The 24910-nt window shown below is 48.4% G+C and overlaps 1 protein-coding gene across 1 annotated transcript; it reads right to left on the bottom strand.

The window, feature by feature from the left end:
- Positions 1-527: 527 nt before the first annotated feature.
- LOC128725108 (uncharacterized) lies at positions 528-14765 on the bottom strand. Its single transcript, XM_053818827.1, has 4 exons — positions 14369-14765; positions 2181-4056; positions 1731-2090; positions 528-1657 (listed from the first exon to the last, which is right to left on the bottom strand). The coding sequence occupies exons 1-4, from the start codon at positions 14763-14765 to the stop codon at positions 814-816; spliced, it is 3477 nt and encodes a 1158-aa protein (XP_053674802.1). The 3' UTR covers positions 528-813.
- Between the last annotated feature and the right edge of the window lie 10145 nt (positions 14766-24910).

The following is a 24910-nucleotide window of genomic DNA, read 5'->3' as shown; positions in this document are numbered from 1 at the left end:
TGGGAGGAACGAAAGAAAATCGAAAACTGTTCCAAAATTGAATTCACCACCACTGGAGGTGATCGGTATCGATTTGTGGTGTGATGTAATTTAGCAGTAAATGGACGTGGATGATCGCCCACCGACTGGGTGGTGCTCCGGTTCATGCCACAGGTTGTCATAAAGTTTGTTATCTAATCACCCACCTACCGGCTACATATGAAGGTGCGAAAGCTACACCACATCGCGAGCTCTCCACATAAATCGCGCCGGTTTATTGGTTTTATTGGAACTTTTTGCCTGCCCCAGAAGCGATCGTATTGCATTCAGGTCGCTTTCAGTGCATTGTAAAACGGTATTTGACATTTTACCTCTTTGGGCTGCTATGCGTTGCATGGGGCAATGAAAGTGAGACTTCTCACGGCGTAAGAATATAAGCTCACTTCTTTACGATTTGATTCGGTTCGAGAGGAAAATTGGCATCGCGTAGAAACCATTACAGGGATGATGGAGCATATTGTAAACAAAAACACACAGGTAGATTCACATGTTTTAAATTATATTCGATACACGTACATACAGAGTCTGACAGAGTTTGCGCCATTTTGTTGTCGCTCGAACACTACACTATTTTTAGCCGCCAGGACACGCGCGAGCATGCCGAGCAGATATTTACACCACCGGCCTACTAAGCTCGCTACTATACGTTAACTTAACTTGCAAACGCCGCGCCTACTAAGTAGCTCCCTTAGCCCACCCTGTACAGCATCTTTCGACCTGCCTATCTACCCGCTAATAAGTCTTTCACCGAGCTTCCCAGTCCGCTAGTCCTCCTCAGCATGCATTAGCATCGATGTCCATCGAGCGATGGGAGGACTTGTTCCTGCGGCACAGCTGAAGCACAATTTCACCCGTCTTGATGCTTTTGAACATCTTCACGGCTTCGAGGTGGGTGAGATCGTGGCAGACTTGTCCGTTAACTGCTAGCACCTCGTCACCCGCTCGCAACCGCCCATCCTCAGCAGCCTGACCAGAAGGCAGGATACTCTTGATGAAGATACCGAGCGCCCCACGTGGACTATCCCGTCCACCTACGATGGTAAATCCGAGTGACTTCTTGCCTGGACCCTTCTCGAATGCGACCGTGTGGAACGAACAGAGGGCGGTTGATTTGGGCCGACGTGGTAACGTGCAGAAGTTGCTGGCGGTAGTCTTGTCCAGCTCCAGTGAACTCGTACCACTGCTTGTTTCCGCATCATCCGAGGTAGATGCATGCAGTTCCAGCTTCTCGTCATCGCACAGATTCAGCGTACTGCGGGTCGTCGTCAGTGGACATCCGGTTGGTTGCAGCAGCTGTTGCTGAGGAGTAGTCGTCGTCTGTTTGCCAACCAGTGACCGACGGACGACTTTGGAGGACGCGTTAGAGGGTTGCGTCGTTGAGACGTTTTTCGTAAACGATCGTCGTTTGGCGCAGTCCAGCGAAGGTGGTTGCGAATCAACCTCTGTGCCATCGCATGAGACGGTGTTAAGGGAAGGTGGTTGTTGTTGGGGTTGCTGTAACACCTGCTGATGCTGCTGCTGCTGCTGCTGCTGCTGCTGTTGCGGTTTGTAGACCATCGAGAGCGGTTGCTTCGTGCGTCTCGGTGTCCCGAGGGTGTTGTACTTGTTGCCATCGATTCTGGAAGACACCGAAAAGAAGAGTGAGTAATTGTGACTACTAAGATCACAAATTCGGTTGGACCTAGACTTACTTGATGGCAATCGAAGCATAATTGGCCGTATCCTGCTCGGAACCGGTCTCGCTCCCACTGTGATCGGGTCGTTCGTCCTCGAGGTACGAATCGAGTGATATCTTTCGGCTGTTTCGGAACAACCTCCGGCTGGCCGACGAGGGTGGCCGCTGTTGCAGATGGTGTTGCTGATCGTCACCTTCCTGCTGATCGATGCCATTTGCCCTGCTACGGCAAATGACAAGATCGATGCTGGTGCGGTTCAAGCCCCGATTGCGGGCGCAACTGTTGAGTAGCTCCTGCACCTGGCGCATCGACAACCCACGTAGTCGCTTCCCGAGGATGTTGACAATCTCATCGTTCGGTTGTATCGAACCTTCTCTGTTAGGTGGCAGAAGAGAAAGAAAGCATGAGTCATTACCATTCGCAGTGGTTTCTAATAAAGTGTATGCGAAGCGTCACACTATTTACCTGTAAACAAGTCCTCCAGGCAGCACGTGGGCCACCTTGTAGCGGTTGCTAACTTCTCCCTCCGAGGTGGCAATCGGCGTAATGATGATACCCAACCCACCGGTTCCATCTTCCACGGTTGGTTCCGGGTCAACCGGATCATCTAACCGGATCGTGACCAGTTTGAACTCAGTGGCGTCCAAACATCCACCACCCTGCACTTTGGTCGGAATGCAGGGAATTCTGGGACCCTGTTCGAACACGTCATCCGTCTCGAGGATAGATGAGGCGCCAGATTCGTTCACCAGAATGCCAGAATCACCGTCCTCTGCGTCGGTGTGTCCGGTGCCGATGGTGATGACTGTGGTTCCAACACCTCCCAGTAGTTCTGCCTCCAGGTCGTCGATCGGGATTTGCTTCACCTGAGGCACCACTCGGTCCTCATCGTCGTCCTCGTGACGACACTCTACGACGGACTTCTCGATGTCCTCGTAATCACCAGCGTGCTCTTTGGATGTGTTCCGTTGGAAATCGCCCAACCCAGGCAGTGCACCGTAGCTGACACTACGTCGGCTCGCTTCCGACAGCTTGCCGGTGGATTTCTTGAGCGATTTGGTAGCCGATAAGGAGTAACCCTTCTGACCAGTCGTCGCACTGGCGTTCGTGGAGTAGATCCGCGAGAACAGCTTCTGCGTGCGGTCCGACATCGCACGGATCTTGTTGGTGAAGTTGTCCTTTCTCTTTGGGGTCTTAAGTGGGGCAACTCCATCGTGCCCAGACTCGTGTTTGAACGCCTCCAATCGCAACCGGTACGCAGTCTCGATCGGACCAAGTGTTGTGCGCATCTGCGCGAACCCGTACGTCTCATCATGGTCCGCTGAATCCGCCATCTCCGTCGTCGTTGTGATTGCGGATTCGTTCTTTGGTACTTCGCAAGTTGTGCTACAGGCCGCTGGTTCGTCCGAGACCACCACCGTTAAGCCACGGTGGTCAATCGAAATCCCAGGACTCCCCACGCTTGGGTACGATAAACGACGCTCAGCAGCAGTTTTCGTTTGGGGTCGGTCCGTATCAACGACGATAGCGTGTTGTTGGTTCCGTCTTGAGTCGATCCCCACCGTCAGTGACGCACTCGGCGAAGCTAATCGCTGCTGTAATGCAACAATTGCTGCGCCTTGATTATGAGTGCTCGTTTCTGTTGCGGGTTCTCTTGGGTTTGCGGCTTCCAAAGCAGCTCCAGTCGATGCAGTTGGAACGGAAGGCGCCGTCGATGGCACGATGACGTCACCGGTCGTCCCAAGGAAGATTAGATCGTCGACGGATTTGTACAGCGGATGGCGCACTTTCTGCACTCGTAGGGTCGCACTGTTGACTTCCGGTTTGGCAGCATGCTGGTGATCGTTACGAAAGATCGCCTCTGAACCCTCGTCCGATTTGCCCTCGAGACTGATCGGTTGGTAGCAGGATAGACGTGTGCTTCCAAGCGGATTTTTCTTCTCCCTGTACGGTATCGATCGTTGGCTTAATGACGGACTGCGACTCTCGATCGTGTCGACGATGTTGCCGATCGAACGACTCAGCTGCTTGTACAACGACGCACTGCCTGCGGTTGAGCTGTCAGCGCTCTTATCGGCACTGGCCCGTTGCAGTAGTATTCGCCTCGACACGGGTGTGTTGGCGATGATGTTGGACGTGGCAGGATGTGAATGACCAGGAGGAGTTGTGGCGTTCGTGGTGCAGGTCGTCGCCGCATTCGCGAGTGCTTGCTGTTTGTGCTTGATGCGTATCGGTGAAACGTAGCGACCTTTGGGACGCTCGATAACCCGCCCTTCCTCGATGCTATAGCAGTTGATGCCGGATGATCCCGTCCGTTTTGCCCAGTTGACGGGTGACAGGTCTGTTGTTGTTCCGTGGTCCAATGAAAATAGAGAGAGAGAGAGAGATATTGGCAGGTTAATTAATCATATGTGGAATTGTACGTTGAACGGGGACCGAGCCACGGAATTTCGAAACAGAAGCACCACCAGACCGGTCTGGGGGGTCTGATGTAGAGAAGTGAGTGAGAAAAATGCATCCCAGACAGAACGTGAGCAATAAATTATAACTTTCGCGTAAAAATTCGTTGGTGGTTGGTGGTGGAAACCTTCCGGGACATGCTCCAAATACGCAAACCACAGACCGATCTCGGAAGTCCGGACATGCAAAAGAGGAAGACGAAGAAGTCTCGAAACAGCAAACACATTCCCAAGCCCACAGGTTGGAGACACTCCGTGCCAGACGGTGTTGGATTTTTGTCGTTGCTGGCGTGAAATGGGCTTGGGATGGATTGTTTTTCCTTTTTTTTCTCTTCTTTCCATCAAGGTCCTCCGCGACACAACACGCCGTTGGAAAGGCCAACACACCACAAACACAGGGCAACAATAATAAGCGCATAAGTGTACACTGCACACCGGCGTGCGTGTTCCAGTTTGCTAGAACTGGCCAAACCGTTTGCCATGCGTTTGCTTTCCTTTCTCGAGCTAAATGTTCGCACACACACACACACACAGACACTCGGTGGGAGAGCCATGTCGCGCCGGTTGTTTGCATGCCGGGTCTTGCACCACCAAGTGCCCAGAAAGGGGTGACCCTGAACTCGCGATCGCGCCAGACCGTGGATGGCGAAAGGAGGATCGTCAAAAATTCTGACATTCCCTGTTGTCTTGGTATGTGACATCAAAATTCACCGGTTCACTGGTGTACATGTTGTCCCGCGTGGTTTCATGATTCCCAGGAATATTCCCCCGCCCCCGAGACCGGTTGCCATTCCTTACCAAACACCGCCCTTGGTGCACCACGAAAACGGGGATTATCCTGAAAGGATCCTTGTCGCAAACAAAAAACGCGCCACACACTCGCAAGATCACGCGAACCAACGGAAAACGTCAACCCGAACGCACCGTAAAGCCAGACTAAACGGCCGTGGTCCCCATTGGCACGGGCTCAGGCCCCATGGGGTCGCGCATACACAGCGATAGAGCGATAGTACACCAGACAGAGAGAGCGCAAGCCACCATCCGCGGCTGTGGCACGCGGGCACGAGTGAAACCCAAACATCGGTCGATCTTTGTTGTCGTCGTCGTCGTCGTGGTTCCTTCGTCGGGCGGATTCGGGCCTCGCACACTACCGGTCAGCGGATGACGTAAACGCGGGTGCCCAATCGCTATCCGTGGCTCCACATCTGACGGACAGCTGGACCGCGGTTGGGTTGTCGATGACGGATAGCGTTTGTTTTGTGTGGCGTGTGTTCTGCAGCAGTGTTTAATATTCCCAGTCGATCATCCGTACCCGTCCGGTGATCTATCGGTCCTCGTGGGTCGTCTACCGCGACCGAAGGTGACACACTCACTATTGCGCGCTCTCACTCTTCCTCGCGATCGGACGATCGACAGTGGAAATGAATTAGCATAAATATTCACGCTTCGATCAATTAACAGCTGCTTGAGTTGGTGAGGTCTCTTTCTCTCGCCTCAGCCGCACTGTGCATTGCCCTTTTTTTAGTGCTTTGCGTACATTACACATGTCAGGCACATTACTTGGGGTTGTCGCTACAAAAACTCGCTGCTCCACCGTGCGATCGGTCCCGGTACGAGAGATGGTTTTTCGAAAGTCATCAACGATCGAGGTACGTTAGCTTCAGGCAAACAACGCGCGCGTACAGGTGCAAAAGTGGGCGCTTTTTATTTGCGGAACATCAGGGGCGCAGACCACTTCGCGACACCGAAGACAGCTTGTTTCAGCAGAGGTGGCGAGCTTGAGTCATTAGAAATCAATAGTCGCTGCTTTGGAGACACGTGAGCACTTAATTACGCACACGCTGCTGTCAGACTGTGGAGGTCACCGGACCTAAACGAGAGGGCGTTCGTTGATGGATTTAAGCGCGCGACACTGGCAAGGATGCACGTGGTTTGATAAGGAACGTGCGGCATATTTCGGGCAACAGATGGTAGGGCGTTTTAAGCCGCGTGTGAGGTCAAACAAAAGAAAAGGGGTCACTTACTAGCGCGATAGTGAGGTTTCCACAAACCAGAGCTGGTACATAATTTTTTTCACTCGAACACGTGTTGATAAGTTCGTTGGGGTTTTTTTTTCTTTCAAATTTAAATGCCCGATTCCTTTTGCTTTCAATTGATTTACGCGGGGAAGCGAACGAATCGCTTTTTGGCCAAACAAACGCACCGGAACGGAATCGATGCGTTCGGGCGTGAAGTGCGCGAGCGCAAACTGAAACCAAATCGATGACTTTCTTCGTTTTCGCAAAAATACAGCAGAAAAACAAGCGTATTGTAAAAAAACACACCGTGAGGGTGAAAGTGAAAATTTTTATAAATATTAATACTCCCGTCATTCCCGTCAACCGTGTCCGTGGTACAGCTTCTCGTGTCGAAATCGAATCGAAGTTGGCGGTGAGTTTCGACAACTCGCCGCAGAGAGTAACGTTATAAAACAGATGACTACAAAGTGAGCCATAATTGGGCGGACAAACCGGCAGCGTGCAATAAACTTTGGCGCAGGGTGCAAGGTCACGCCGTAGGGGTGGTTCCGCGCGGTAAAATGGCAAAACATTGGCCAATTTATTTGTTAAATTAATTATCTCAATCGTGCCGGTCGTGCCTCATCTAAATCAATAAACACCGATAGGAACACGAGAGCGCGAAATGAAAGGAGCCATGAAAAACCACAGGCAAACGGCTCGATAGTTAAGCGCACCGGTTTGGTGGATTTTGTTTCCTCTAAGGTTTGCATCGCGATTTCGGTTCCGAATAATGTAATTAAACTTCCACCATCTCGAGTCGAAAATTCCCCCTTTGCACCTACACCACATGGGCCAGAGTTTTCGCCCGTTATTGTTTTTCATTCAACCCGCGGGCGAAGTGAAAGGAAAATGCTCGCGAAATCAAAAGGGGGTTCGAAGAGAAAAAAATCGTTCGCTGCACAAGGAGTGGAATCGGAACCAGCAGCGGGTCGCTTTTAATTCCGATTCGGAACCGACCTTATAACAGGTTGTCCGCGCCCCAAATGGCGATTACGAAACCATGCCAGGATGGATGGATGCCCGCGGAAAAGCGATCACTCGATCGCTGAATTCGATCACGCGGTTCGACGACTGCACTTCATCCGTGGGAGACAATCGTCGAGGACACGCCTGTGTGGGGATTTTTTTATGTCACAAAACCGTGCCCAAGCCGGTGCACCACGAGGTCGTTGGGATGGGCACGAGAGGTCTCGGCACGTTGCAATCCTAAAAGGGAAAGTAAACGTCAGCCGCGACCGACCAGGAATGGAACGCGACGGAACAGCTCGGATGCGTCGTCAGATAATAAGTGAAACTGGTTTTTTTTTCGTCGATACCTTCTTCAAGAAGCTGCAAAAAAAGCAAATGTGAAGCCAAACCGAGATGAGAGACCACATGAGAATGTTCGCATTGGGCAGAAGCCACCCTTTGAGCGACCCTTCGCGGGAGCAAACGTAGAAAGGGATGATGATTACGAGCCGGCCGATGCGATAATGTGAAACGTGACGCAAGGAGGTAGCGAAACAAAAATCAACCAAACCTCCTGGTCGACCTACACCGAAGAAATTTGCCCTCAAGGCGGGTGGCGAAGTTGGCCAGCATAAAAACCCGTTTTCGCATCATCATCATCATCATCGTAGCTGCTGCTTGCTCTGGGTCGAAGTGTTATGCTACGTTTCGCTTTTTTGCATGCCACATGGGTTCGACTTTTCAGCACACTTTTGGAGGTCACTTGAGCCGATTGCGTAAACCGGGAACCATCTTTGAGTGGCGTGGATATTCGCGCGGGTTTTCGTGGCCGAAATTGATGGCTTCCCGCGGTAAGCGTGACAAATGGATTACACGGGCATCTCTCGTCGTAGCGGGTGTGAGCTCTATTTCGAGCACGGCACTAGTTTGTGGTAAATTTTAATTCCACGTGAGCATTCCCTCGGTCAGTGACACTTTTTGGGACGACGAACGCTCTCACCGGCAGTCAGCGAGGCGTTATGATTAATGGCGAATGATCGCACATTAGCGAAACATTCGCTCGGGTGGAATTTCAAAATGTCTCATGCGTGGTGTTTTAGATGCTTTTTTTTTTGGTCTGGCACACGTTGGCGAACACATGGAAATACTGGTGGAGATTAATTAATATTCGTCAAAGCTTGATCGAGCCATTGCCGTGTGGTTCATCTTCCGGAGAAGTCGCGCACATGTTCGGGAGGGTTTGGTGGATTCCAAAGTGGTTCCTTCCTAAACGGAAACGATTTATGTTCCTCCCCGACAAAATGACCACTCGTAGGTGGAAGGCGCACCTGAAATGTTCTTCTATGTCAGGTTTTGCATGAGCAATTCATTAGGCCATCAAATGTGGCTCAAGCTGGACAACTGACGGTCTCAAAAGGGCTTCCATACGCAATTTGTCTGGAAAAAAATCATTTTTTCTTTCAAACGAAATAATTTATTGTCGGATACGGTGGCATTAATTTAGACTGCATCACCTTTTTTGTGTACGTCTACAAAGGAATATTAAGCAGCGGCCACATTCCAGCTGTATATTTCATCAATTATGACGAAGCATTCCAAGTCGAGCGTGAACCGTGAAGTATTTTCGAACCATTCGAATTCTATTCGCTTGTTTTTCGCTCTTAATGTTTATCATATATATGATAATAAAAGCAACAGGGTGGAATAAGCTTCAATTATAGGATTAAAATGGGAAAAACACTCATAGTTACATTGAAAAAATCAATTCTGTTTGACTAACGGACTGTTAAAGGTTAAAATAATCCATTTCCGTGCAACTCAAACATGTTATGACAAAAAGAAACAGGTATCAGTTTAGTTGTGTCATAAAGCACCGGACGTTGACTTTGTCCGTCAGATATATATCGCGGTTCTGCACTTGCCAGCCCTATCAGAGTACTTGTCCAGTGTGTTAACCACACGATCGGTCTTCTAGAAATTGCTCCAATTACAGAAATTACGTCCAGATTTTCGCGCCACCAAGTCGTCTTCTCGACCTTCCATCCGACGTACAGCAGGTAGTACTGGTTGGAAAACTCTACTTGGCTCCTTGAGGCAGACGACGAGATTTGTAAACGATATTTAGCGGGATCGGTGCGTTCCTCGCAATTACGACCGGTTGCGAATATTGCGGCAGAAAACGTCGATGTCACTCGAGGAAAACCGTTTTGTCCTGTTCCACCTAGCAAGCGGATAGCGAAGGAAACAAAACTCATCCCTCGCTGGGTCCGATTCCGACCGAACGGACAACAAAATAGCTACAACCAGCGTGCCTCCTGGAAGTGGAATGTTCTCAAGAACTCGCTGCAACCAGACGGCGACAACGACAACGATGAGCACGTGAGTTATTAGCATCTGTCACTGGGAAACGCAAACGAATTACGACAGGAAATGGGGGCTTTTTATTTTTATTCTGCCGCTGAAAACGCGTTCTCGCGTCTCGCGTCTCGCGAGTCCACGCGTTTGCTTTTCTTCACTGTGGTCGGAATATTTATACAATCCACTCCGGTCGAGAGCCGTCTGGCGTACCGACCGGTGATGCCAGGCGCCGTGACGACCCGCAGGAAATCGCTTCTTGGTCGCTACATTCCATTCCAAAGACCCCAGAGTTGGCGCTCGTCGCGGCTAATTGAGCCCTCCCAGCCATCTGCCTGGCTGGGGAGGTTGTTGCGACTTGTGCTGACTCTTCCAGCACGCTGGGCAAGGTTTCGGCACTCGAAGGTCGAACCATGGCGTGTAATTGTGATTTCCTTCCAAATTTGCATTCGCCACATGATGCGCACGATCCGGTACGGTTCCTTCACCAAGGTGGCACCATGTTGGAGTAATCGCGAGGTCTTCGGACGTGCGGGAACGTCTGCACGGTACATGCATCCTGTTCGCGTGCAATCGGACCGTCTAATGGTTATGATTACCGTTTGCCGACCGTGCCGATGCAGAGTGGATGGTAACGATTGGGAAATAATTCGCAAATTATGTACCACCAAGCCGCGTGTCCAACGAGATTGGTCCTGGGAGCTATTGGGGTTGGAATTGATGAAGATCTACCTTTTGGTGGATGTGCGCTTTCGTAAGCTACGATTGCGAAACTGAAGGAACTTGAAGGGTCGCTTCAGTGCGAGCTCTTGGTGTGCACTTATTCAGTCGAATTTGAGGCTTGTTTGATGTTTGAAGGTACGTTTTAACCGCCTCAAGCGAACGGCGCACTCGTTGATTGCTAAGACGCTCCAAGCTGTGTAGCATCACCAATCGAACTCGTTTGCAAACATGCCACAATAGCACTTCTGGCTTCTAATTAAAGCTTTGACCATGTTGTGACCCCTGGAGGGCGCGTTAACCTGTGACTAGCGTACGATTTTGCAGTCAAAGAACTAACCAACTTCGACTCCCTTCTCACCGGGAGATGTACTTCCGAAACGAATCGTTAAAAAGGCCTTCTTTCTACTCCACTGCCGTGTTCAAGCGATCATGATTCGATGGGTCATTACGCCCGTAATAGCGGTGCATCAGGCTGACCTAGTTTGTGCTAGGTTCGGTTGCAGCTTTTTACTTCCTTTTCCTCAGTCTTGAGGTGGCATTCAGCGGGATTTCTAACCATGCCGACTCTCACCAAACCCACGCGATTGCACTAGAAACGGCATTTAGCTGAGGCTGACCACCCCCATAAGACGGTTGGCCCTTTCGAGGCTCCAACAAAAAGAGAGTACCGCACACCCATGGCACTGGAACACCGGAAGAACCGCTCGAGGTTATGTGTACGTGCCTCTTTTCCAATTACCCGTGGCGAGCAGTCTGTGCTGGGCGTTGGGTGCTTGAGTTCGAACCCAATTTTCCGCGGGTAATGTTTCACCTATACTCTCTTCTGTGTTCGTTGGTTTGTGGAGTTTTATCCCCAATTTCCCGGTTCGGTCGCAACCTGGCGGGTCAACCGATCAATTCCGCGAGCAGACTAAACGGCTCGAGATCACACCCAACTCGCCAATTGCATCCTGCGCCATCTGGTGGCATGATCGCCCTTATCGGTCAGCCAGGAAATGCTCTGAATAGAGAAAAAAAGGTTCACACTTTTCCCGTTCACCATTGCCAACCATGGAAAATGCGATCACGCGCGTAAGGGCGCGGTTCAGTAGGTTAATGGGCCTGGGTTTGTAGATGGACCACCGAATCGGGCAACCAATGCCCGCACGGTTGAGAAAATTGAATTAATAAGGTTAAGCGTTTTAGTGCACCTTGCCCCATGTCGGGTGGTTTGTAATTTGTAACCCCACGTCCCGGAACCGACATAGATGGACATTAAGTCAAGTGCTTTCCCGGGGTTCATCCACGAAACCACGAGATCGCTTTCCCGCACGACTTTGCAACGGACTGGGAACGATCGCGGTTGCTTAAGCGCTCATTTCCATTCACGCCGTAGATACGCTTATCGGGACGTGCTCGAAATAGGGCTTTCAAGGGCTAGAAACAGACTCTGGCTGTATCATCGTGTTACAACATCCGCGAAAGCCTACGATCGGTCGTAAGCTCTCGCGAGTCGTTCGATAATGCAATAATGTGTTTCGAAATAAATCACCATAATCAGTTTATTTATTTGCTTTTTTTATGTCGTGTGGCGGGAAAACACAACGTGCCTCCGGTCGAACGTCGGTGACAAGACAAATGGGCTGTTGGGATTAACTGTTCCAAAGTGCGACATCCGGTGGGGCTACTTCCGTGTTTTAATTAAGCGCCGAATGCAAAGAGGATTACGATTGCACGGTTTTCCGCTTTCGTGGGTTTCATCTTACGTTCAATCACGGCCAAATGAGGCTGCATGATTTTTGTCTTTAATGGAAAGGATTTTGAGTTTCGCAGAAGATGGCCTGTGAGTGTTCTTGACAATTGTAAATATTGTGTTTTGTCATTTAAATTTTCACAAGCCACGATGTTTGAGCGCAATTTATAGCATGTAGCAAGTGGTTTTTTCAAAACATCCCAACTTCACGTTCGAAAGAACCCTCTTCCGTACCCGAATCGGTTGTGGTTTGTTTTGAACAGACACCAACATACGCCAAAACACACGCCACTGCACGTACAAGCGGATGTCCAAAAAGGGAAAGCTTAAGATGTTAAAACAATAATTAGAACAGTAGCCCTCGGAGTCTCTCCCTTAGTCATTGGCCGACTTCGAGGAACTCCCCATAACATGGCCCACTGACCAGGGTTCGTACACGATGTCTCCACCACAGAACAGAAGCAAACAATAACACACGCACGTGAACCGACAAAAGCGCCATCCCCTATTAAACTAGGCCGGTTGTGATCCGGTTTTTTTGTCAATCTTAAGCCGGGCAACGTTTTCTTTTCATGTTCAGGTGCGCCTTGTCGCCACCTTTCTCCGTGGGCTCACGACAAGCGCCATTTGGCGGCCTCGGGTGTAAAATATGCACGCTACGTGGCCCGCAGAGGGTTCCAATCTTGCATGACAATGACAATGACCGTTTCACCGCTCGGACCAGTGGTGTGGTTGCAAGTACAACACCGTGCCGGTGCATATTCACATCATCGTGTGATTTATGAACTCCATCCAGTTCGTCACACGCGCGAGGTTCCTGTTCCACTTTCATCGATCCGGTCGGAAAGTGGAGTAGTGCCCGAAAAATGGAGACTTCTCCGTCCTCTTGAAACATATTGCTTTTAATTAGCATTTCTGTTTTGGGTTAGGAAGCTCCATTATCTACCCTCAACCGAAAGGAAAGAAAAAAAAATGCGACGCATCATCGATGAATGTTCGATGCGTCAGCTTCGGGCGTTATTTATAGCGCGTTAATAAGCCCATCCCATCCCGCCTTGCGATCACCGTTTCCATTCATCATAAATTTCAATATTTTACGAGAATTTTATTCGACACAAATCGCGACGGGCCACTCCTGTACGCGTGGGGAGCTAGATCACATGCGTCTGCGTGTGTTTTTTTAAAGGAAGCAACAACCCCTTCCACGGGGGTGGATCGCAACAAAGCGATCCTCGCTCTTCTGGAGCGCGATCGGGAAGAGGCACGCGCCAAAAACATTGGCTCACAGCGAAAGCAATTAAGTGAACAAGTTCATCCGTTTTGGATGGCTTGCGGAAACCTCGTGCGAGGTGTGCAAATGAAGGAATCAAGCCATGTGGCTCGCTGGATGCGTGTAGCCGGAGATTAGCGATGAAATATGGGGAAAATTTTGTGCGCACGCTTCGGTGCGATCGCTGCAGGAGGTGATTAGGACGAACAGTGGCGTTGTCTGGTGTTACCATGCAAAGGCAACCACGCACGAGCATAGAGGCGCCAGCGAATAATGAAGGCTTCTCAATGCGCAGTGGATTGCATCGTCTTCAGTGCTTGTCTTTTAAATATGGAATATTGTATTGTATATGTTTTTGTTTCAACTAAATACACAATATTTTGTAAAAGTGAACAGCTTTAAAAATTAGATTGCATTGTGCGTTATAAAGCTAGCTAGTTTTTAAAACTTTTTTTACATAATGATACAATCTATAGCCTTGCACAGGCTAGATTGAGATCGTTTTCAGAACTGACAAATAATTGCAAAAAAAAATTGAATTTATTACTAAAAACACGAGCTTAAATTAGCCTAAGGCAAGTTCATTTAATGTGCTTTTAACATTAAAAATAAATTCTCCAAAAACCCATCAATCCTTAATCTTCGTTAGCCAGAGTATCCCTGGTTTGGTCTAATTTCATCCGCTTCCGAAAACAATTTCATGGTCGATGCAGATTGCATTCTTCCTGAATGGACCACACAAAATGAGGTGCATGTTTTTCCCAAAGTTTACAATCCCCGATGGCGTGCCATTCATCCCCTTGAGAATCCCTCGACACAGCTGTTCAACCACCGATCGTTCGATCGCTTCTTCGCAAGCAGGATCCCTCATTTTGCTCCGGGATTTCCTTCCGCTTCGATGCCACCAGGGCTGAAGCAAACCACAAGCACATCTTGCGTGCGAACACCTTCCATTCGTTCCCGATCGTTAAGCTGTCAACGCGGTCGCTTTCGGTGTGGTCAAATGGTCCACTTCCTTCGTGTTTTAGGCTCTCTAAATTCCGACCAAAACCCCCCAAAAACGGATGTGAGCATGTCCAAAAAACAAGCAGCGTGCTGCGACTTACCTATGCGGGATTTTCGTGGCGTGACGGGTACGATCCTGTGGCTGTTGCTGTTGCTGCTGTTGCTGCTGCTCTTGCTGAGGCTATCACTGGTGTAGGAAAATGGTGAGGTCGTGCTGGAAGTGCCCGAAGAGCCGGTTGCCGTTGAAAGTGAGGATCCACCACTCGAACCGGACGAACCGGACGAATCAGACGAGCTGGCAGGAGAGCTAACTGGAGGCTGTGATTCAAGCCCATCGCCTGCACTTCGTCGTCGGAACGTCCCAAGGCGGTCAGGATCTCCGGCCAACCCACTGGCCAGTGGTTCATTGCCGCCGTACACATTCCCGGACTCGGCATGCCGCAGCGGGGACAAACTGAGCAGTTTCGGTGACTCGGTCGATCGTTTAAACCATCTCATCTTGCCGGCCAATTATCGCATCGGGTCCCGGTAAGTGTTCGTCGTTAGCGCTGCCCGGGCCGGTCGATAAACTCTGCGAACGAAAGGAGCAAGCAGGAAAAGCGTCGTCAGGGTATGGAGAGAAGGAAAAAAAATTGTCCCATCATTAGGATGCTGATGGGCAGCGATTAGGATCCTCGGCGTCTTCGCCGTCGCCCGGTACGCAGGTTTAATTGAATTCGTTTTTATAGACACAATAAAAAGTGCATTTTTAAAGCGATCGTTACGCTTCGTCGATGCACGTCCTGGAGTCCCTAGGGTGTCCTGGTGCCTAGGGAGTTCCGTGCCCAACCGGTAGCGTTTGCTCACTAATGACACGAAGGGCCACATCCTTCAGGGCAATTCAGGTAAATCGTAGGGTGATCGTGCACACCGATGAAGATGACACACCGTGTTATTTATTTTCGCTTCGCCTACCGATGGCGTTTTATCTTCAACAGTTTCATCGTCGCAAAAAAAAAACGATTCGAACAAAACGAACATGAGCAAAATTTGTCGCGTAGTTGGCAGTTGCGAATGAGTGTTTGTTTCCCTTCTGGTGCGAAATAACAAAGGCCACGTAAAGGTAAACATAAAAAACCTCCCCTCAAGTCGTAAATAAGCAGCATAAAGGTGCGCAATGCACCTGACGGGCGTGCGATCGGGCGGATTTATTTTTGCCACGGCGTAAATGAAACGGGATCATCATTGGAGCGCTGTGTCAACATGGCTAGCCGGGGCAATAGGACGCGAAGTTATAAAATTCCGGCCCAAACAGCAATTAGTGACCGCGAGGTGGTCAAGTTGCAGCAGACAGGTGGTGATTTATTATTGCGATTGTCGTTCGCGATCTGATGAGTTCATTGGAGCGTGGGGTGGAATTGCAACATTTAGTCATAATTAGCCGAAGAACGGTAGGTTTGCATCACTAAGAAGTGGTTAATATAAGTTTTAGAACTCCAGTGAAGGCTACTAGAGAGGTTTATATGAGACTAGGGTCCACAGTATCCAAAGCAGGCAGAAATAATACTCAATTTAATGAGATCGGTTTAATAGGCAATTAAATCAACTCATGGTTTCGGTCCAAAGAATTCAATTCAAACCAATAAGACCATTCTTTACAGCGGCTTTTAGAGGGTTGTGAATTGATCCTTCGAAAAAGGCACAATTGTCAAATAACCCAGTATAAAAACGCCTTACAAAAAATACCACTGCTTCCTTTCGATGTTGTAAGCCGTAATGAAAAGAGGGCTATCTACCTGACATCGATCGCCCTTCTGCCATACGCTGAATTTAGTCATAAAACGGGAATTAATGCGACATGTAACGAAAGCATTTCCACATCCAAATCCCAATTAAAACCCAACGCCCGCGGGGTCGCAATTTATAACGGCATCGAAAGATGAGCGATTGCACACAGATTCTGCTTCCACATTCACTGGCACATCCATCTCTCTGTCCCCGTCGAATGGTGACTTCAATTATCCGAATCAACGGCCACTCGACATCCTCCAATTTCGCCTAATGGGGGGGATTCCAGACCCATGAGTTGTGAGAAGATTTATTACGCCTCGCTCGGCCCGAGACCATCGCTCGAAAGTGTCCTTTTCTCCAACGCCTACGCTCAAAAATCCCTCAGGGACACGAGGGGCCAGCAATCGTGCCTGGGCCTGGAGCAGGATTATCTCGCGTCCGGCATCTTGGAGGGAATTTTAATGAAGACCCGCGAGCCCGTTCGACCGACTTGTATGCATTTGTTCTTTCACGCCATCGCTCCAGAGCGGCACCAGGCACAGGTCATGCGGAACGGCACCCATAAAGTAATGTTGTTTATTAATCAACCGCTGAAATAGTACCCATAAATAATCGCGCACAAATATCGGCACGATCGGTGCAAGGACCGGCTAGCCGCTAAAAGCATGCACCGACTTGCAAGGATTTCCATCCCCCGGTCGAGGATCGCACGAGACGACGAAAAGAACACGATCACGTACAGAACAACACAAAGCAACGAAAACACGCACACACGGTGTGTCCCTCGGAAGCCTTTGTGTCTCGTTGACAGGCCAGAAAAGGGAGAATCGTTGGTCACGGTCGGCTTGAAGATGATCGAACGAACCTGTCATCGTGCAAGGCTTGTTCCTTGCGAGGCTTTGGGCGAGGTGGATGTTAAACACACGCCAAAACAAGTTTTTCGCCACTCAGTTCCGTGTCGGGCGGGATGTTTTCTGCTTGCCGTTAAAATTTATACCACCGCCGGTTGTAAATCGCGAACGGAGACAACCAAACACTAAAAGCCAGCTCTCGCGGTTGCATCAACAGCAATCCGAAATGTTTCAAAAACGTTAGAAACCGAACCGGAAATGGATCGGATTACGGGAATGGTTCTGCGGTCGGGCCGATAAGCCGGCGTGAAAGCATGGCAAATCTCTTAAAAGCTGTAAAAAGGAACTTGTTTAGGCACTTTGAAGGTGCCAGAGTGCATTCGTCATCGTGGAAAGCGAACGATGCGTCGGTGGTGTTGCGTTGCAATGCACTTTGGATGGGTTTATGAGCGGCTTGATGGATGGTAATCGATCGATCGACTCGGTTGCGGAGTTAATCCTCTTAAGGCATGCGGGTTTGGAGGCAAACGCACGATCGACCATTAAGGGCCGTGAGATGGGTTTGCGATTAAAATGGGGTTATGTGTGTCTATTAGCAAAGTAAAAGGATTTGCACATTACATGCGATAATGTTGATGCGTTTTAAGGTGATTGAACATTGATAAAAGTGAATCCATGCTGCGAGAGAACGCAGAAAATAATCGCGACAATAATCAGCCATGAAATATTTCAATTAAAAAGTACGTTACTTAGATGGATAACAATATGTTCTTGTTTCTGCGGGAAATTTTTGGATGTAGCAAGTCTAGTCGAGCAAAATCCAGTGATGTATCGCACCAAATACTCCTTTATTACTTAAGTGATTTGGAGTGATTAGTTAAACCAGCATATTAGAAAAAGGTTTTGTCTTGTGGAACTTATTACATTGGTGTAATATACCGAATGCCATTGTTTGGAAGCGATCATCAGACAAAACAATCCATTACTGACAAAATTAATGGTTGAACGTCGCTCGATTCTTGCAGAATGTATCGAAAGCCAAATTTGCACACCTTTTTCACAATTCCTACGGTTATGGGATGTATTTAAGTTGTTTGTTGAGGCAATTGCTGTTCTTTTGCAAAATCGTATTGCATTTTACAATTTGATGTATATCTCTCTACCAAATATGAATGCCAAATGTTTCTTTATTCCAAAAGCATCCATAAAATAAAATGGAATCACGTTGACTGCTTCACACCGGTACAGCAAGAATTCGTAAACATAGACTAAAAAATTATCAAACTATTAAAGCCATCTGAATTTTCACTGCGTCTCATCATTGGAATTGTCTATTAAAGATAACATAATTCAACCGTTGTTGGTCCAAAACGGTTCGCCAATTTTAATGCATCTCTCCGGCAAAAACGCTTTCGTCTTCATTAAACGGCATAAATCCACCGCTGGCAGAATAAAGCAATTAATTAATTAATCCGTACCGGACCGTGCACTCTACAACGTGCGGTTAGAAACCGTCCCAAAGCGACAATACATCAACAAGAAAAATGATCACCCACCCAATGTCAACTTTCATTTTCCGACCGGTGATAAACCGCCCCCCTCCCCCCTCCCCTTGACTCACCTAACCCCCTCCGGCATCTTCGCACGATCGCAACGGATGGCATTTTGTTGTTTTTCCTCCTCAACAAACACCGGGTCGGTTGTTTTCTGATGCTTTCTCTGGGTTCAGGGGGTTGAACCGTGGGTTATCTTATTGCCAAAGCTGGGCTCCGTGCGCACGTCGCCTCCGACAGCACGGGAGCGGTTTGTGTAATTTTCGACACATTCCATTCGGTAGCCGCTTCGTTGAAAAGTGAAATGATTGCAACCGCTCCGAGGGCGATAGCGATACGACGGCAGGATGTTTACGGGTCAGGTTTGGGGCCGACACGAAGAAACAATCAGGCCTTTCCGTCCCTGGGCCAGAGGCATTTCGTTTGTCGCTTTAACACGCGCGTTCCCTTACAATTTTTTGATTTGCTCTCACTCGTTAGCCCTTTCCCAAAGATATCTTCAAACAGCGAAACAAACAAAAAAAAACGAACCGTTTACTCTTTACAACCGATGGAAGGCTTGTAAAACGCGTGATTGACGCACGGTCCTGGTGGCGCTGGTGGCGATAAGTTTTCGTTTGCGAACAAAAAAGACTCCAGCCGACGTTCATTATTGACACGTTACGTAATGAATCTCGTGTTTCTGAGCGGTTGGGGAAGAAACAGGACAATGAACGCCGCATTGTAGCATGTTTACTTGTGGCGCATGCAAACAACGACCTCGCGTGGACCTCGCAATGCATCGCAGGAGCGAAGGCAAGGCTCTATCGGAGTTCGTTTTGATACGACACGTGAAAGGGGAGTTCCCATCTGCTGGAAGGGAATCGCCTAGTGGTGCCCTTTCACCGTCATTCCCGGGTCGAAAGGCGCGTTATTATTTTCAACTCAACGATGAAACTCGAACCCATGGAATACTGTTCGAACTGTCGATCAGCAACGAAGGTGAAGGCGGTTAATCGTAGTCTCGGAAAAGAGCTGGAAAAAGGGAAATCAAACGCAGCACGGTGTTGAACAACAGTTTGACACGCCTGGCCAGCCCTTGGAGTTGAAGTTTCAAAGTTGCAAGAGCTGATTCGTGGGAGGAATTCATGAAACGTCCTGCATATGCCGATTAGCAGACAAATCGAGTAAAGTACTCTGTGCTCGTATGCAGCCCGTTCCAGACGGCTTTACAAAGTTGTGCAATGGCCTCAAAAGTTCAGTGAACTTCGTATTCGCCCTCCCCGAGGGCTCAGCAGTATATCGGCACATTTTGGAAATCACCTTGCCTGATTGAGGCCCTAGGAGGGCTCTAGCCAGCTGGTAGAGCGGCCAGATGGCAAACCAAACGTTCCAGCTCCACAGCACCCAAACGTGGTGGCAAATCAAAACCCACCCGAGTGCGATTTCAGCGAGTTGGTGGTTCAATTTATTGGAAATTGAAACTGCACCCCATTCGAGAGATGCTGGACACCAGGCGTGTTTCGTCAGCTGAATCTGGCCGTTTCTGAGCACAGTTGGACGTCTGTCTGGGGGTGCCTTCACGTAGGGGTTGGTAATGAACATGGCGATTTTATTGCGACCGGTGGTGAACGAACGCACCATTCGGCCTTTATTTGGTTGATTTAACTGCACTGATAAGACGGAGACCCTGAGGCGGTAGTCTAATCGCACCGATTAAAGGGTTAATGTCGATTAACTTAATTGAATTTCGGATCGTTTTTTTTTACGAAAGTGCGCCGTTTCGGAAGGAAGCCTTTGGCGCGAGCCGGCGTAGGGAAATGAAACAAAGAAGAAGAAAAAGAAAAACCCCTCAACCAGTAGCCGATCCGCTAAGGGTCAACCGCTAATAACTTGAAAGCCAATGGCTTCCCTTATCGCGCCATATGTCGAAAGCGATGAGCTGATGCGAAGGCACCGTACGGTGAGGAAAAACGGCGTAATAAACTACACACCATCGGACGGGCACCCGCGTTTGGGAGTGATAATTGGCGAATAAGCATTTGGCCTCAGTGGCGTGTCTCGATTAAGAATCATAAATTGCGATGAAGCCTATCTGCTGTAAGAGGCAGGTGGCTTGTTTTTTTTGCCTTCTCCTGCACATATTCGAACAGGGAAAGCACTTATCCCGAAAGAGAGCTTGTTTCCATATTAATATTTCAATTATTATGCTATTAAGGAGCTTGGTACAAAAAGTTTGGCAGCATTCTCTCTTTTTGATCGTTACTAAATGGCCTGCCAGTTGTGTTTTTTTTTTCTTGAGAGTTAGATGAAGCAGTTGGGAAGGTTTCCTTAAAAGCGTGTCAGAGTGGCATGAAAAAAAAAAACGGTCGTACAAAATCTGAACAGCGTGTTTTTGTACACTCTCTTAATTTGCGAACGTTCTATGGGAAACACCATAACCGTTCAGCTCCTTCGAGACAATGTTTCATCATGTTTCGAGGTGTTTCGTAGAACGAGAAGCGGACGAACGCATTCCACGCGGGCGCCGATGATTGTTTTCGCAAAATTAGTGCCTGTTAGGTCGGCGAGCATGTCTTAATGCTCGCCGTTCGTTATGCTACTGGGCACTCTCGTCCTCGCGAACATCTTCTCGTGGGTCGGCCTCTGTTCGATCGTTCTCACAAAACACCTCCGCGTGCTTTGGTGGCGCCGTTTTGGGGTGCACGACGGAAATTATAAGGCGCGGGTTGGAGCAATTTAAAAATTGGTCATCAGCAAACCACCGCGCTACGGAGAATATCGTGGGATGGAGTCGGCTTCTTTTTTGTGTTTTGTGCAACTATCGTTCGCACCTGCCCGGTGGCGCTTTTTGAACGCAAAAAAAAAGCAAAAGAATCTTGATGCATCTTGATCAAACGATCGGTTTCAACCCCTATGGAGCTATGCAATGGCTGCTATTCGGTATTGGGTGAAGGCAAAACCATCCGCGCTCTTGACCGATTATAATCGACGATGATCGGTGTATGTGTGTGTGTGTCTGAGAAGCAGAAGAGCTGATTTTCCTGATGGATTGCACGCTGGCAACATACGATATGCGGGAACAATTAACACGCATAAATTGAATTTTGGAAAGAGCCACGATACGGTCGAACACGATAGACAGAAAGAAAGAGAGAAAGATGAAAACGTTGAAAGGGGCTCCAAAAAAAAGCGAGCATTCAACACGATCAAGAGTCTGTCGCGGTTCGGACGCGATGATAAATTCCCGTGAAATTGTGAACGGCTAATGAATGCATTATGATCATTACTCAAGTGTGCGTTGAGTTGGGTCTTTTCTCTTTGTTTTTCGACCGGTTTTTTTACTGTGGTTTATCAATGGGTATCGTGTGTTTGGGGGGAATTAAAAAACAATTAACAAGTAATTTTTCATTTCAACTGCCTGTAATGGTTTCGTAATTGGAGGAATTGTGCAATTTTGATTTTGTAGGAGATTATTTCTCTAGCTGGACTCTCCTTTTATACCTCTTTCTGTTTGATTATTTATCTACTTTATAGAACGTGCAAATTTTAGACCGAAGTGACAATAATTTTAAAAATATGTTTGTACAAAAACTAAACCAAGGCTGACAGTTATGCAAATTTGATTTGCCTCATTTTATATAGATCGACCGCTTAAGCCAAACCAGCTACGAATGGTTACTAAATTGTATTACTAAATGGGTAGGTCATAAAAATATGCATGTATATTTTGTATCACAATCCGCAAGAATACCGCCTGCAAGGTCGCACGCTCTAATGGGATTCAAATCAAACCATAAGCCTGTCACATTCTTCGATAAAATGTTTGCTTTATGGATGGGCCCCGATCGGGTGAAGAAACCTTCACCGCCATGCTACCGTCCCATAATAAAGCGATGCCCACACAACAATGTTAACTCGCGATGATCGAGCAATAACGTGAAGCTCGTCCGATTAGGACACGCCAGTAAACTGTGGGATTATCGTGCCAGCTTCTCTACCGGCGTTTTCCACGCAGCCCTTCGCTGGCTGAGATTAAGGCAAGCGACTCACAGCTCTTGCAGCAGAACACGTGCACAAAGCGAAGGGAAAGAGAGAACATTTAGCAACAGACTTCAGAAGTTGACGAAATGGCACCGTCAGATGCCCTCATCTTGCAGCGTCGGTCACAGGCACGCATCGTTTACTTCTTCTCTGGACACTCAGGTGCGTACTTAAAGGGTTCCTCGTCGTCGTCCCACACTGTGTGCAGGTTGTGGCGCAATGTAAACTCCACATCATAACTGCCACTGACCTTTCGAGGCAATTTTTCTGACGACGATTGTGACGGTAATTGTGGCGCATGCGTGGCTTTTTCTTTCAAGCCGACCACCTGAAGCATGAATGCATCAATCATGACCGCACCGGGCGTTGGTTTACATATTTGAAGGGGAGATCATTGGCTCTCATTCCAACTATTTTTGGGGGTGCTTTTTAGACGCTTTCAAGAACGTGGAGTACAAGGAAATGCCATGAAGCAAAAAAACAACCTAACCCAAAATTGAACGCCCATGTCCCCGACGATGATTGCCCCCTCGTGCTTGCAGCGATTTTCCAACGCACGTTTTCCCCGCAAGCAGTGAAATCGTTGAGAACGGATGGAGAAAAAACACATGCACATTTAGCCGAGGTACACGAGAATTGAGAAGATGAGTCGAAAGATTAGAAACTCGCCATGGTCGGCCGCAGGAAGCGTAAGTAAGATGATTTCTTTGCGGCCCATCTTTTGCTTGCCAGCGGGCTTCTATTGTGGCTTGGTGCTAGGAAAATAAAAGCAAATTGCCATCCAATTACCTGTCCCCACAGGGGGGTGAAAGCCTAGGTCGAGCCCCAGCTTGGGGTCGGCCTTTAGAATGCACCGAAAAGATTCGATCCGATGGCCTCCGAAAATGTGGCTCCCAACAGAGAGGAGGCGTGCAAAACGCTTGATGTAGCTTGGTGAACAGAAAGAGGCATTATTTGGCTTTGTCATTGCTGGTGCCCAACCTAGCGGCGTCTTTTTACGAGGAATCAGGTCTAGCTTATGGGGTTTCAATTTATTTTGCAAGGGAGAAGTAATTAAAATACCGCGGGATCAATATTGCATCACTATCCCGACGACAGCAACTGGGATAAGTTGAAATAGACGATCTTCTCAATACTCAACAATATCGACGTTATGTCATCACAATGTATCATAATGCATTTTTTTTACTTCAAGAGCTCCATCGTTAGCAAGCCAACAAAATGAACCTCGAATTACCAAAAACAAACCTCGGCATCCCTAAACAAAACGGGTGTCTTCTCACAAAAACATTAGCATTTCTCCGAAAGTAACTCAACACCTTATCTGGAGGATCACGTAGCATCGTGAACAGCTAGTTCTCTCACCATTTCTACAGAAAAATTAGAGCATCACCATCATATTCATCTTTGCGACGCATTTTGAACCGTCGTGCTGTGGATCACCGAGAAAACTCCTATATTCAATTCCCCCAAGATGCCTGGGGAGACTTGGGCATCCAATTCTGTCCGGTCGGGTTAATCCGATGCTTTTGTGCGCTTTTTTGGCCTGATTTTCAAACGCCTCTTTTATGCTACCGAATGCCGGCGGAAGCGTCAATTTTTTTCCTTCGACCCACGTTGAGTCGAACCCAGGTCCGTTTTGGCCGCTTGAAGCAGTTTTGCGATTTCGTGGTGCCAGTTCTCCCGGTTTTTCCCATCGGACCGTGTGCGGTATGCGCTTTGTAACCAATTTCAAGCTCCAAGCTAACCGTGTGAGAAAACTGATGCACACACGTTTCATCCGTCTTGGGTGGCTTTCGACAGCCGCATAGCAGCTTCGAGAACTGATTTTAGCCCTCTCTTTTGCGCTCTCTCTCTTGCTCTTGCTTCCTTTATTAATTATCCTCGGCTGGCATTCGGTGGCGATCGTTGGGAAACGGGTCGTGAAAAAGACCGCCCCAATGGGAGGGCATCGTTTCCCTCGATCTACGCCCATCCGGTCCAGATGGTGCGATATGTAGTGGCAGCCTCGAAGAGCGGTTTCCATTTCGCAGTCCATCTCCAGCGCACCCAACGTGACCTGACTGCCTGAAGGATCCCCAAGGCATCCGGAGGAGTTTGCGAAAAGGATGTTGAAGAGCGTTTTTTTTTTGCTTTCATCCGCTCGAATGCAGGCTGCACCCTTTCCAACCGATGGATGAAGATCCGTGTTTTGATTTCACTTTTATGGACAACCGATCGGTGCTGTTTTTTTTGCTCCCCTATTTGCCAAGCCTCTATACTTCGGTTGTCATCTGTTGCTCAGATTTACCGACCCATCGGATCAGGTTTATGAATGAGGGGAGACTAAAGCATTGAAAAAAAAAGCAGCAAATGGACAACAAAAACATCCGGTCATATTTTTTATTGGTTTATTTTCTCATCCGACAGTGCAATGTTGAAGAAAACAAAAAAGTGGTGATTTTAA

The sequence above is a fragment of the Anopheles nili genome, chromosome 3 (genome assembly GCF_943737925.1).
Source record: "Anopheles nili chromosome 3, idAnoNiliSN_F5_01, whole genome shotgun sequence".
NCBI classification, from domain to species: Eukaryota; Metazoa; Arthropoda; class Insecta; order Diptera; family Culicidae; genus Anopheles; species Anopheles nili.
Note: the sequence above shows the minus strand (reverse complement) of the source record. Positions and strands in the feature narration are given on the sequence as shown.